This window comes from Ostrea edulis, chromosome 5 (genome assembly GCF_947568905.1).
Source record: "Ostrea edulis chromosome 5, xbOstEdul1.1, whole genome shotgun sequence".
NCBI lineage: Eukaryota > Metazoa > Mollusca > Bivalvia > Ostreida > Ostreidae > Ostrea > Ostrea edulis.
In genome coordinates, this window is record NC_079168.1 from 42,730,866 (window position 1) to 42,743,318 (window position 12,453).

A 12,453-nucleotide genomic window follows, 5' to 3' on the forward strand; every position below is an offset into this window, starting at 1 on the left:
GCACGAGACAAGGGTATTCCTTTTTGCGGATTTTCTCTCCTCTATTTCCCCCTCTTTTACCCCGTCCGCTCCGCCACTTTAGCATCGGATTGTCTGTTATTTTTTTTCCATATTTACAGACAGCCAAAGCAAGCCGGTTTCTACGTTTTAGGCAATTATGGATACATACCTCCAATGATAGAAAGTAAGTTGCTGCATTTTAAATGATATATTTTATTTTTCACACCAACACTATTGTTTGTTGTATTTTTCATTGTAGATTTTCATCTGGAATCACTCTGCCAGTACAACAACTACACAATCAATCCTATAGGGTTCCGAACGCACTCCCATAATCTAGGTTTTACTTTCTTACACAACATACTGCATGACTACAAGTAAATCTGAAACAAAAATATTACCAGGCAAATAATGTGAAAATTTTATTCATTTCCCCCTCTATCTTAGGTGTGGTGACGTCGGCGTATCGGATACGACAGGGAGTGTGGGCAGAGATCGGACGAATGTCCCCCCAGCTACCACAGGTACTCATTATGGATACTAGATATATAGATTATGTATATTTACTATCCGCACAAGTGCCTGTAACCTTCCAGAATAATATATTTGGTATATAAGGGTTACATGTACATTCAAATCAGGGGCGGATCCAGGGTTAATTTACAGATTTTATGAGGCTTGAAATATGTCTCCTATTTAGTCATTTGTACTATTTTCTATCATTTATTATAAGGTGAAATTAATAAAATGACGCAAATTTTTAGGGTTTTTCGAAAAAATTAAGTTCTTCCAATAAAGTAATTTAAGAAATCAAAAGATCTTGTCTTTTATTTCTCCGGGAGTACAAGAAATTATTGCTTCTTTTGTCGTTTAGTACATTTTCCTAAACAAGATACCATGATTTACCTTAAATTTGAAAATTTTAGGGGGGGGGGGCGCCGGCTGCGCCCCCTCTAAATCCGCCACTGCAAATGCGGTTCCTAGGGACATGTGCTCCAGTCCTTCACCCGATACATAGACATAGGCTGTAAGATGTACATGTGGCTGTGTACATTTATCTAAAAATGTTTAAATTCAGAATCACTAATGCCAATGCAGGGAAATATGACGAACACAAATAGAAACCTCAGATACACGCTCTATAGCTAGATGCCGCTAAATTATAGCTAGATGCCGCTAAACTATAGTTAAATGCCGCTAAACTATAGGTAGATGTCGTTAAACTGTAGCTAGATGTCGCTAAACTGTAGCTGGATACCGCTACATATGTAAACTATAGCTAGAAGACGCTAAGCTATAGATAGATGTCGCTAAACTGTAGCTAGATGCCGCTAGTTTAGATTAGGTGATCTCAGATTCACGCTCTATAGCTAGATGCCGCTACACTAAGTGCCAGATTTGAAATTCGATCTCCGAAATGAAGTGAGAGTAATTTTGAATTTACATGTACATGTATATGTAGCATACACAGAATTTACAATATAATCCTGATGTAAAATTCAAAATTTATAACGTACATATTGTAGCAATAACATACATGTACATGTATAACAAAGAATAGCAGGTAGGAGAGAGAGAGAGAAAAGAGAGAGAGAGAAGAGAGAAGTTTGTTTATGGTATAAAACTTTTCTTTTAAGTATAACAGAATGCGGAATAAAATTGAAACTGCTGTATAATGTGTAAATTTTAAAAACATGTTACTTTTAAAATAGCTCTAGAGGAATTCTGTCTGAAATATTATAACTACATGTAATTTCTAAATGTAATATATATTATAATAGTGTTTGAATATTAAAATGTTGATCTTTATACATAATACATGTATATATGGTAGATATTTGTAAGCATGTTATCTATCTATTTATTCAATCAGTAAAATTATTATATTTTATCATTATAAAGGCGTTTTGTAAACATGTTTATATTCAATCAATCATAAAATTATCATCATTATCATAAAGGCGTTTTGTAAACATGTTATTTATTTAATCAGTCATGAAATTATTATTATAATGGCGTTTTGTAAAAATGTTATTTATCTTTTTATTCAACAGTCATAAAATTATTATTATAAAGACGTTTTGTAAACATGCTATCTATTTATTAACTATTATTATCATTATTATTATAAAGGCGTTTTATGATGTATACTCACCGGGAATGGAAATTCACAAGGGAGATCTTTTGGTAAGTGAATGGACATTTGCCTCTCTTTGCATGTGTAGTGTGCGATTGTTTTATTACATGTTCTTAAAACCCTTTCAGGCAGCACGTTGTACAATGAGTAGTGACAGAAAATTCCTAACGAAAATCGGGTAAGGTAATACGATATTGATCAAAGAGGACAATTTGTCCAAATCAAGTGATGATGAAATCAAACAATTGTATGTACAGTTCATTGTGATGCTGTTATTTTGGAATAATTGCGGATTGTAATTTGATTAAGTTAGATCTAATCTAATTCAATTTTGATTAAATTTATTTCTTAGAGTGAGTAATGAATTATAAATACATGTTTACACTAGTATCATTATCGGTAACGTCACAAGTTACATGTAGTCCAATGTTCTGCATTCCTTGTTTATATATATATTATTATATATATATATATATATATATATATATATATATATATATTCGTACGATGAGTGGGTGTGTTTGCCTGTCCACGTGTATCTTGTATGGTTTTTTTTCTTTACAAGTTCAACAAACAAAGACGAGATGTGTAACTTTTACATTCTGTACTCCACGGACAACCCTGACAATCTGAAGGTTCAGTATTGTTTCCGGGAAGCTCAGACATTCCACTGGAAGGATTACCTCACCTCCATACCGGTCAATGCCAGTAGTACAGCCGGCTTACCCACATTCTCACGGGAAGATCCATACGCTTAAAGCAATAAAATTCACTCAATGAGCTGTAAACCATCTTTTATGATTTATGTCTCATCCTTAATTTTTACATGTTTGCATGTTCGATAGAACATCAGGGGAAATTGAACTCTTTAAGCTTGTCAGAAACAAAATCAACGTTCATGCTGCAAAGCACATCCGTCCAATATATTCAGTAATGCATTAGTAATAAAAAATGACACCCACATAAAACATTATTTGGTCACTAAATTGCTCTGGTAGTGTTTGTTAGACAGTCTTAAAACGGTTACACTCTCTTAACGTAGCTAATACTTCTCAAAATGATAGTGATATATGTGGAACTTTCGTTTTTATATATATTTTAAACAGATGTTGTAAAAAGCTTCAATAAACACAAATCCGTATTTCGCATACTCTGAAATCGGAACTAACAAAATAATAGAACTCTTCAGAAAATAAATTACGAAAATTATGCTTCACTTGTGCAACTCTTGTACATGGCTAAAGACGATTCATTTCTGATACAAAAACAACTCCCTGATTTCAGAATGTTGCAAGCAAATATCCTAATACCAAAAAGATAGGTTATTAGATTAAATTTCTGATGTCTGGTAGAAAGCGGCACAAAAATTGATCGCAAATATGCATATTTCCTCACCGTATGTGGATCATTGTTGGAAACCCACAGTTGATTACGCGTCGTTCCTCTCTCCATCACCCGTGGGTCCATTCATTCCTACTCGCTCGTTCTCATGAATAAATACAGTATTTGAAAATATCGTCCAATCAAAGTGATCGTTATAGTAACGGAACTCTTCTGTTTTTAAAGGTAGCATTAACTTACCTTTTCTATCACAACAATTGTATACCGAAATTGGTCTGAAAGCGTCTTGTTGATGGGACAAATTCGCTCAGGGTGTACTATGAGCGCCCAATCAAATTGCCTCATTAATTATTCATGAGAACGAGCGAGTAGGAATGAATGGACCCACGGGTAATGGAGAGAGGAAGGAAGCGTAATCAAACCGTGGGTTTCCGACGATGTATATGGATATATACTCAGTTTGTTAGATTTTCTTGGGTCATTATACATATACATGTTCGTAGCAATAGACCGTTATGCAATTATATTGTAAATAATCACATTTTATGCATCAATTTCCAGACACGTGGCATTAGAAATCGGGGGAGGGGGGGGGGGGGCTCCCCTCCTCCGCTTTTCTTGACATGTGATACGATTTTCCCATTATTACTCCATATACACTTCGTCAATATTACATGCAAAGATCAATTTCTAAGTTGGTCACATTTTATAGTAGTGGTAAATGGCAGTGAGTGGAAATACAAGGTTGAATCAATGAATTGAACTCGTGTACTGGGGATTGTGCAGAATTACTTAACTAAAAATTTCAGACAAATATGAAGGTAACTTTTTTTGCAATTGGCTGTCGTCCTTCGTCGTCCGTTAACAAATGAACACTTTTAACTTCTTCTTGATAACTACTATTCCAATATTCTTTTCAAATTTGGTATGGAACATCTTTGGGACAGGGGTAGGGGTTTTGGTATCAGGGTAGGGCCAAAATGGTCAGGTATTATATGTGTGAACAATAGAACATTCTTAACTTCTTCATGATAACTGCAATTACCATTCCTTTGGTATGAAGCATCTTTGGGACAAGGGGACATAAATTGTCAAGTTTTGCGCACCTATGGGGCCTTAGGGATGGGACAAACGGTGCCAAAATTTACCATTTTTCAAAAAACTTTTCCTCTGTACAACCACATATCTTTATGAAAAACTAAATACATAGTGATGTAGAACAGGAAGGCCTCTACAACAATTGTAAATTTCATGATTCCCGTGGTAGAGGTTCTGACTCCAGGGCAGGGCCAAACTTGGTATATACATGTAGTGTTTATGTGTAAAACATTAAAAATATCTTCTTTTATGCTAGTGATTCTAAATTGAAACTATATAAATATTTAGAAGGAGCAGGTAGCCCTAATTTCACGATCCCAAAGGTAGGGTTTTGGTACATGTATCAGGGTGGGACAAAATGATCAGTGATGAAATGTGTTAACAACTGAACATTTTTAACTTCTTGATAATAAGCATTCCAATGTTTTCATATATAGCATGAATGGTCTTTTGGGCAAGGGGGACATGAACTGTAAATTCCAGGATTCCTGCACACCTGGGGCTTTTGGGAACGGACATAGACTGCCAAAAATTTACGAATTGTCAAAAATCTTCTCTACAACCGCAAATGTACAAGAACAAGAGACCCACAGGCCTTATCGGTCACCAGAATACTAGTGAAAAAGTATCACTACTTCCATGGGCTATGGAATATAGAAAACATTTCCTGTTCTGAATATCTAAGCTAAATTCTAATGTTCAGCAACAGTATAAAACAAGATGTGTTCACTGCCCTCAAAAGTACATACACTGATGGAAGACTTTAAATAATAAATGCATTAACATTAAAACATCAGAAGATATGACTAATTTGGACTCATCCTAAAGTCATAACCCTGGGTTATGAATTTCTCCATATTTTGTACATGTACATCCTTCTCTGCTATTCCTAAGTATGCATTTAGATTTTATACAGTATCAGCAAACTTACACATAAATACTATATACTAAGTTTGCCCCAACCCTGGGGTCAGAACCCATACTTTGAGGATCATCAAATTTACCATTTTGGTAAAGGACTATCTGTTCTTTCTAAACATATCCTTACTTTCAATTTAGTATCAAAAGCACTAAAGAAAATGTTATTTAAGTGTTTTACACATAAACACTGTATACCAAGTTTGGCCCCGCCCTGGGGTTAGAACCCCTACCCAGGGGATCATGAAATTTACAACTTTGGTAGAAGACTTCCTGCTCTACATCACTATGCATTCAGGTTTTCTTTCACGTGTATGGTTCATGAGAAGATTTTTGAAAATTGGTCAATTTGGACAGTTTTTGCCCCTCCTCTAGGGCCCCTGGAGTCCTGAAATTTACAATTTATGTTCCCCTTGTCCCAATGATGCTTCGTACCTTTGAAAAGAATTGTTAACGCACGACGGACGACGACAACCAATTGCAATAGGTCACCTGAGTTTACTCAGGTGACCTAAAAAAAATCTAAATGTACAGTGATGTAGATCAGGATGACCTCTACCAAAATTGTAAATTTCACGATTCCTTTGGTAGAGGTCCTGACTCCAGGGAGGGACAAAACTTGGTATATATAGTGTACATGTATATGTGTAAAACATTTAGATAAAACCCCCTTTAATGCTATTGATACTAAATGTGTAAATATATATTTATAAGGAGTAGGTAGTCCTTAACTAAAATTGTAAATTTCAGGATGCTAGGAGGTAAGTATTTGGTTCATATTATATATAGCATCAAAATTGGTACCGTATAAGTTTTACATATAGCACTGAAAAGGTCACGACACTGTTGGTTATTTTAAACCTCAAATTTTCGATGCAACCCGCAACATATATAAACAAATATCACGTAATTGACACTACAAAAAAAACAACCCAGAAAAATATTACATATCTTCATTGTTAGCAAGAATAAGGTATCTCTGGGTTATTATATGAAGATATATGTGACCCAGTAAGCTTGTGGACTACCCCACACACTTACCTTTGCATTACGTTGAACTGTAGAAGTATTTGTAGACTTGAAGGCTCGTTAACTGTATCTCTGAGGTTGACTAGGCGTTGCCTAACTGGCGACTCAGCAGAGCTTGGCGGGAACCTTCATCTGGGTACCAAAATGTCAATTTTGCACACCAAGAAAGTCGTACTGGGGAAACTCCCCAGATACTACCCCCCCCCCCTTTTCGCCGAAGGACGAAGAAACGGGTCCAACCAATAGTCAAGGTGGCGCGGCACGCCCACTCAGAGGAACTATCCGAGGACGGCAGATAGGGCTTAGACAGTAAAGGTCAGGGCACAAGCCCTGGAGAGCTAACTGGAATTTTTATAATCCCTCCGATGTGGGCCAGGGCGAGCCCTGGGCCGCACACCGCTAGTTGTTTCCTAACGGGGAACCCCAGAATTTACCCCGGTGTGGACCAGGGCAAGCCCCGGGTCACACGCCCCTGACAGGTTCCTAACGGGAAGCCCGCAAATTAACCCTTGTATGGGCCTGGGCAAGCCCTGGGTCGCACACCCCAAACGTGAAACAAGTCAAAAGACCCTCCGTCCCCGAGTAAGTCGCCAGGGACTTCAAAGAGTGCGACACACCAGTCTTGGAATACGGGCTCCTCTCCACTATCCAGTTGGTGGCCTCAAACTCGGGAGGCGGCTTGAGGACAAGTCTAACACCTCATCAGCAGGGGGAGACTCGAGGGGAGGCCAGGGGAATACCCACTTCGTCCATGGGCGACCCAAAGACCTCCTTCTCAGCTGTGACTGGCCCAAAAGAGAGGCCAAGGGGACAGATCCCTCACCAGAGGACAGCTTAAAGACCATTTCCTCGGTCGAAATGGGCTTGAGTGGAGAAGGACCGTCCTCAGAAGAGGGTGAGGTTACCCTGGATATTTTGGGGGCCTCCACAGAGGTCACTGGTGGACTCGTGGGAAGCGTGACCCCAGAACCAGAGTACTAAAGGAAGGCCTCACTCTGGCATGCGAGGGTCCCCTCAATGAAAATGGTTTCATCGAGTAGTCCCTCAGGCGGTCACTGGTGGCCAAATGTTTGGAGGCGAACCAGCAATGGAGGAGATGCATGCGGGATGCAGATTCCTGCACAACTCGTAGGCATGGAGAGGGGCTTCCCCCCACTACGGCACAGGCTGTCCTTAACCTCCACCATGTCAGGAGTTCCTCAGTCCGCAAGGTGGACGACAACTCAAGGAGGAAGGCGTCCGGACTGCGGAGTGTCCGCGCTAGCCACTTAAGGATCCGCTCCCGAATGGTGGATACCTCTCGAGATGTAAGAACACCACGGTGGAAGACCGGCGACAAGTACACATGCTGTCGGAGCGTTCGTGTAGTGACCCTACAATCCAACGGGCAGTTGGGTTCCCGGTTTGGGCGACCGGAACTCATAACGGGATCTACAAGAGGGGCTCAACTTCCGACATTTCTCTTTCACTGTGACCAGGTCCAAGGCCCGAAACCAAACACTAAGGTCATAATCTCGCTTCAAGTGCTCCTCTGTGGTACGAAGTCGAGCCCGGGCTGTCTCATGAGCTACCCGGATTGTCTTCTCAATGTTCATCACATAATTCTCCAGGTCAAGATCGTCACTACGCTTGGTGGTGGTGGTGGTGGTGGGATTATATATAAAATCTGCTGGGTTGTTGATCTCCTTTTCCAGCATCAGCTTGTTAGTAGTAAAGCTTGTGCTGCGGTTCACAGAGGATTTCAGTGCGCCTGCTATCTATGCCAAGTGTACATCTCAGCTGTTTGGGCCTTATCTTTTCAAACATCTGACAGCGTCCATCAGCGTCCGGTTGTAGCGCTCAACTTGGCTGTTAGTGGAAGGACGAAGGAGTCGTCCGTGTCTTATGGATCTTCAGGAGTTCACAGACTGCTACATAGAACTCACTTTCGAAGTTGCGTTCCTGGTCCATTAATATCAGGAACGGACAGTCGAACCTGGCAAAGAACTAGTTCACTGCAGTCGAAGCGGTCACTTCTGCTGTCTGAGTTGGGAAGAGCACACACTCGACCCACTTGGTGAATTGATCCACCATAACCATGACATATTCGTTGCCATTGTCGGTCCCGGGTAATGCACCCAGAAAATGTAAGTGCACTCTCTCCATGGGAGATCCTGTGCTCGGGCATGTCGCTGAGAATGTTTATTCCTTCTGCAGGGCCTACAAGTGCCTACAAAGCCTTCCCCTTCCATCATCATGCCATACCAGAAGAAGCGCTTTGGTTCTGATGGCCTGAGGCTGGGACGTGATGACATAATCTGAGAACTTCCTCCCTCATTTCTCTGGAGACTACCAGTAGCCGGCGTCTCTGCTCTTCTTCCCCACCAATTTCCAGAGAACTTGGTATCATCCACCATGAATGAGTCCCTATCGATCCAAAAGTTCTTCAGCGCAGGGCTGACCTGAAACATTTCCCCCTTCTACAGACTCCTCACTGGCCGACAACCACTGGCAGAATAACCTCATGTCGGAGTCCTGCTGTTGACTTCCCCTCATTTCCTCCGGGATTATGCCCACAAGAAACAGGAAACCACTGTCAGAGTAAGTGAGGGTCCTAACGACAGCTGGTATATGGGGACTTGTGAGCAGCCGGACCTAAGTCCTAAATGGGTCATGTGCCGTGTTGTCTCTCTCGAAGTCCATTTCCGCTCCCTGGGTCTTACTGGGTAGCCGGAGAATTTTTCTGGAGACGTAATTACATGCCGCTTCGCTGAACAAGGTACTGTGACCTTCCAGGACACCTCCACCATGCCCGCAATGGACAAGGTTGACAGCCGAGTCCTCGACCACGCGGACTTCCTCACCAATACCAGACGGCTCCAAGGGAGAGTCTGCTCTGTTTAAGATGGGCGCCTCTGAATAAGACCAATTTCCCTGACGAGAGAGGGGAGCCACATCATCAACCTCCTCCATAAAGTTGTTCCAAGGCTGGTGGGCTTTCACGCAATTAGGACACCCCGTCAGGGCAAATCACTGGGGTGCATGGCGAAGGAAGCACAGGACGTATGAGGCAGCCTGGACAGAGCATCAACATTAGTGTAGCATCGGCCGATGTGGTGCTAGATCTCCATGTTGTACTGGTTGAACTCTTCCAGCCAACAAACCAACTGGTCCTGGGGGGACTTAAAGTTTAGCAACCAAATGAGGCTGTGGTGGTTCTTCCGGTCCCTAAATCTCCTTTTATTTTCTCTTGTCTCTGTTCAGACCAAGGCTGTCGTAGGCAATAGGCTTCTCGACACCTCCTTGGATTTGGCTCAGTTCCACACCTATTGCCTCCTCAGATGCACTTGTGTCCAAGACAAACATCCCCTCCGTGGTAGGCATAGTCATGGTAGGTGGGCTAGTGAGCGCAGATCAGGTCAGCGTTAGGGCCCATGGGACTCTTATTGTTCATCCGGTTACTAGTAATTCAAAAAGTGTTCCAGGAGGGGTTTCTGGGCAAAAGTCGAAAATGTAAAGAGTTTAATAATTATAAATGCATATAGACGCCGAAAAATATTCAGACTTAAGAGCTTACTTGAACCTTCTATTGAGATGATAATGTTGTGCTGACTTGTGCAGACACGCCTTGAATAGCAAGTAATTCAGTGTTATTCTTTCAATCCAAAAACAAAATGTCTGCAGACTTTGCCAAAAGGAAATCATATTATCGTAACCTCACCACCTTTCTTATTCTCTTAATATGATTTTATGCTTAACAAAACTCCCATCACAGGATTTCTCGTGAACAATAATTAAAGCGATTTCGTTTCCATACTTTAAGGTTTCACATATGTAACTCTATGGTTCCTCTGATTTGTTATAAAGTTGATAGTTCATTGATATTGTGACAATCTGACAGCTTTGTATCGCTCACTGGGAAACAGAAACATGCCTTTAGCAAAATGTAATCACACCATTACCAGGGATAATATAATAGTGTTCTTCCATCATATTTTTGATCGCGTGTTGTATCTGAGAAATGATGGAGAAAGAAAATGATACTGGAAAATGGAAATGAACTTGTCATTGCGTTTAGAGATTTTCTTTACTGAAATGTGTGAAGTCATGCTCAAAAGCATCAGATCGAAATGACAAATACATTGCAGCTTACCCGTAAGATCTATTGAAATTTGAAGCAAAAGGAATGTTCATGGCCTTTTAAAATAGCCAGCAATACCAAGATTTTGGTGGAAATATCAAATGCAAAATACACAAGAACTGAAGAAGGAAATCGAAAGACGATACTCTCTAGTGACCTCTTTGGATCCCAGACCTTTGAAGGTTACATTCCTGAAAGTGGCAGTTGATGAAAATTCGAAAATGTAATTCAAATTTAACACGCACAGAATTTCCTTTCAGTGGTCTTCACCTTTTACATTCAATCTTTGGAAACGAATATCTTTATGTTACGAAGCATTAATGAAAGTCAGATGTAGTTTCAGCTTTTTCCACAACAAATGTCCAAATTTCATGTCAATAGTAATCTTGAAAACAAATACAATTCACAGTATTTACATGTATATGTAATATTACAAAAACAATCGGACAAAAACGCTTGTGTAATGCGTAAATGAGTTCTTATGTTTACTTTCTTTAAGAATTTTACAACACAATATGATTTTCCTTTATCATTGATAAGATTTATATTTACTAATAATGTTGGCCTGCCTTGGGTATACATCAAGAAAAAAAATCAATATTGCAAATGCGTAGTTACAAAAAGGTTAGAATAAACTTCTTAAATACTGTAAATAGATCAACAAGTACCAAGGACTGTATTCGGCCCCTAACCCTTGTTATCTTCCCTGACAAAATGGCAGTAAAACGGACTATGACTGATCACTCTTCACTAATATAAATAAACAGCTTCGGCTCTATTTGGGCCACTGAATCAAATAATTATGGTTCCGAATTTTACAATGCAATGCTAAGAAGGCACCTTATCTTCTTACCTCTTCCAGCAGGAATAACCCAAACTCACAGTCTCTCTCACTTATATACTAATGGAAGGCTCTGTAATAAAAGGGTTATAAAGGTAAACTAGGTTATTCCTTTATCATTAATCTGGATTACAATCCTTACATTACCCATGCCTCTGGGTACTATTTGTCCCGAATAGAACTTTATATCTATCTACCTATATATATATATATATATATATATATATATATATATATATATATATATATATATATATGGCCTTAGTTTCTTTCCATAGTTTCTGTCCTAATGATATAGGACTTCCTGTTAAGCACTTGTGAGCACTCTTCGAAGTGAAATAATAAAAGTCACAAGCACATTCTTTCATAACAAACCCTACAGCATGGATGGAAAACTCAACATCTCTTTGAAACAACCCTGAACACATTTGACACTTCCTTAATTTTGTCTACACCATGACTTTACTTGATACCTGGAAAAAAAAGATTGTCGTACTTAACTAACACTAGCAATCAGTTTCATAATCCTTTAACCAAAACAGACGGTCTTCTACTATGAAACTGTCTTGCAGGCAACTCTTCCTGTCTACTTTATCATATCTCATTGCTACAAATCTGATTTTCGTTGGCAATGAAACAGTTACCCGTGCATTTTATGCCCCTTTCAAAGAAGAGGGACAGAATGCCTCTGGCACTTGTCGGTCGGTCTGTCTGTTGGTCACTAGATCACATGTTGTCCACTTAATATCTTGAGAACCATTCACTTGATCGGAACGATATTTCATACATGTATGTAAGTTGGTTATGAGTAGAAGAGGATCCCTATTGATATTCAGGTCAAAAGGTCAATCCACTCTGGATATAGAAAGATATTGTCCGCTTAATATCTTGAGAAGCCTTTCCTTGACAGTCTTGACACACTGGTCCATTGTAAGGATAGGCGACCCTATTGATTTTAATGTAACGTTG

General features: G+C 39.8%; 1 protein-coding gene across 1 annotated transcript in view; it reads left to right on the top strand.

Moving 5' to 3' along the window:
• LOC125652340 (uncharacterized) overlaps positions 1 to 2,930 on the top strand; it is a 33,680-nt gene extending 30,750 nt beyond the window's left edge. The window contains exons 21-26 of the mRNA XM_048881481.2: positions 120 to 184; positions 260 to 340; positions 448 to 524; positions 2,134 to 2,187; positions 2,266 to 2,315; positions 2,703 to 2,930. Of these exons, the coding sequence (XP_048737438.2) occupies positions 120 to 184; positions 260 to 340; positions 448 to 524; positions 2,134 to 2,187; positions 2,266 to 2,315; positions 2,703 to 2,895 (520 nt within the window). The 3' untranslated portion in view covers positions 2,896 to 2,930. The remainder of the gene's footprint in view (positions 1 to 119; positions 185 to 259; positions 341 to 447; positions 525 to 2,133; positions 2,188 to 2,265; positions 2,316 to 2,702) is intronic.
• Positions 2,931 to 12,453: the final 9,523 nt, after the last annotated feature.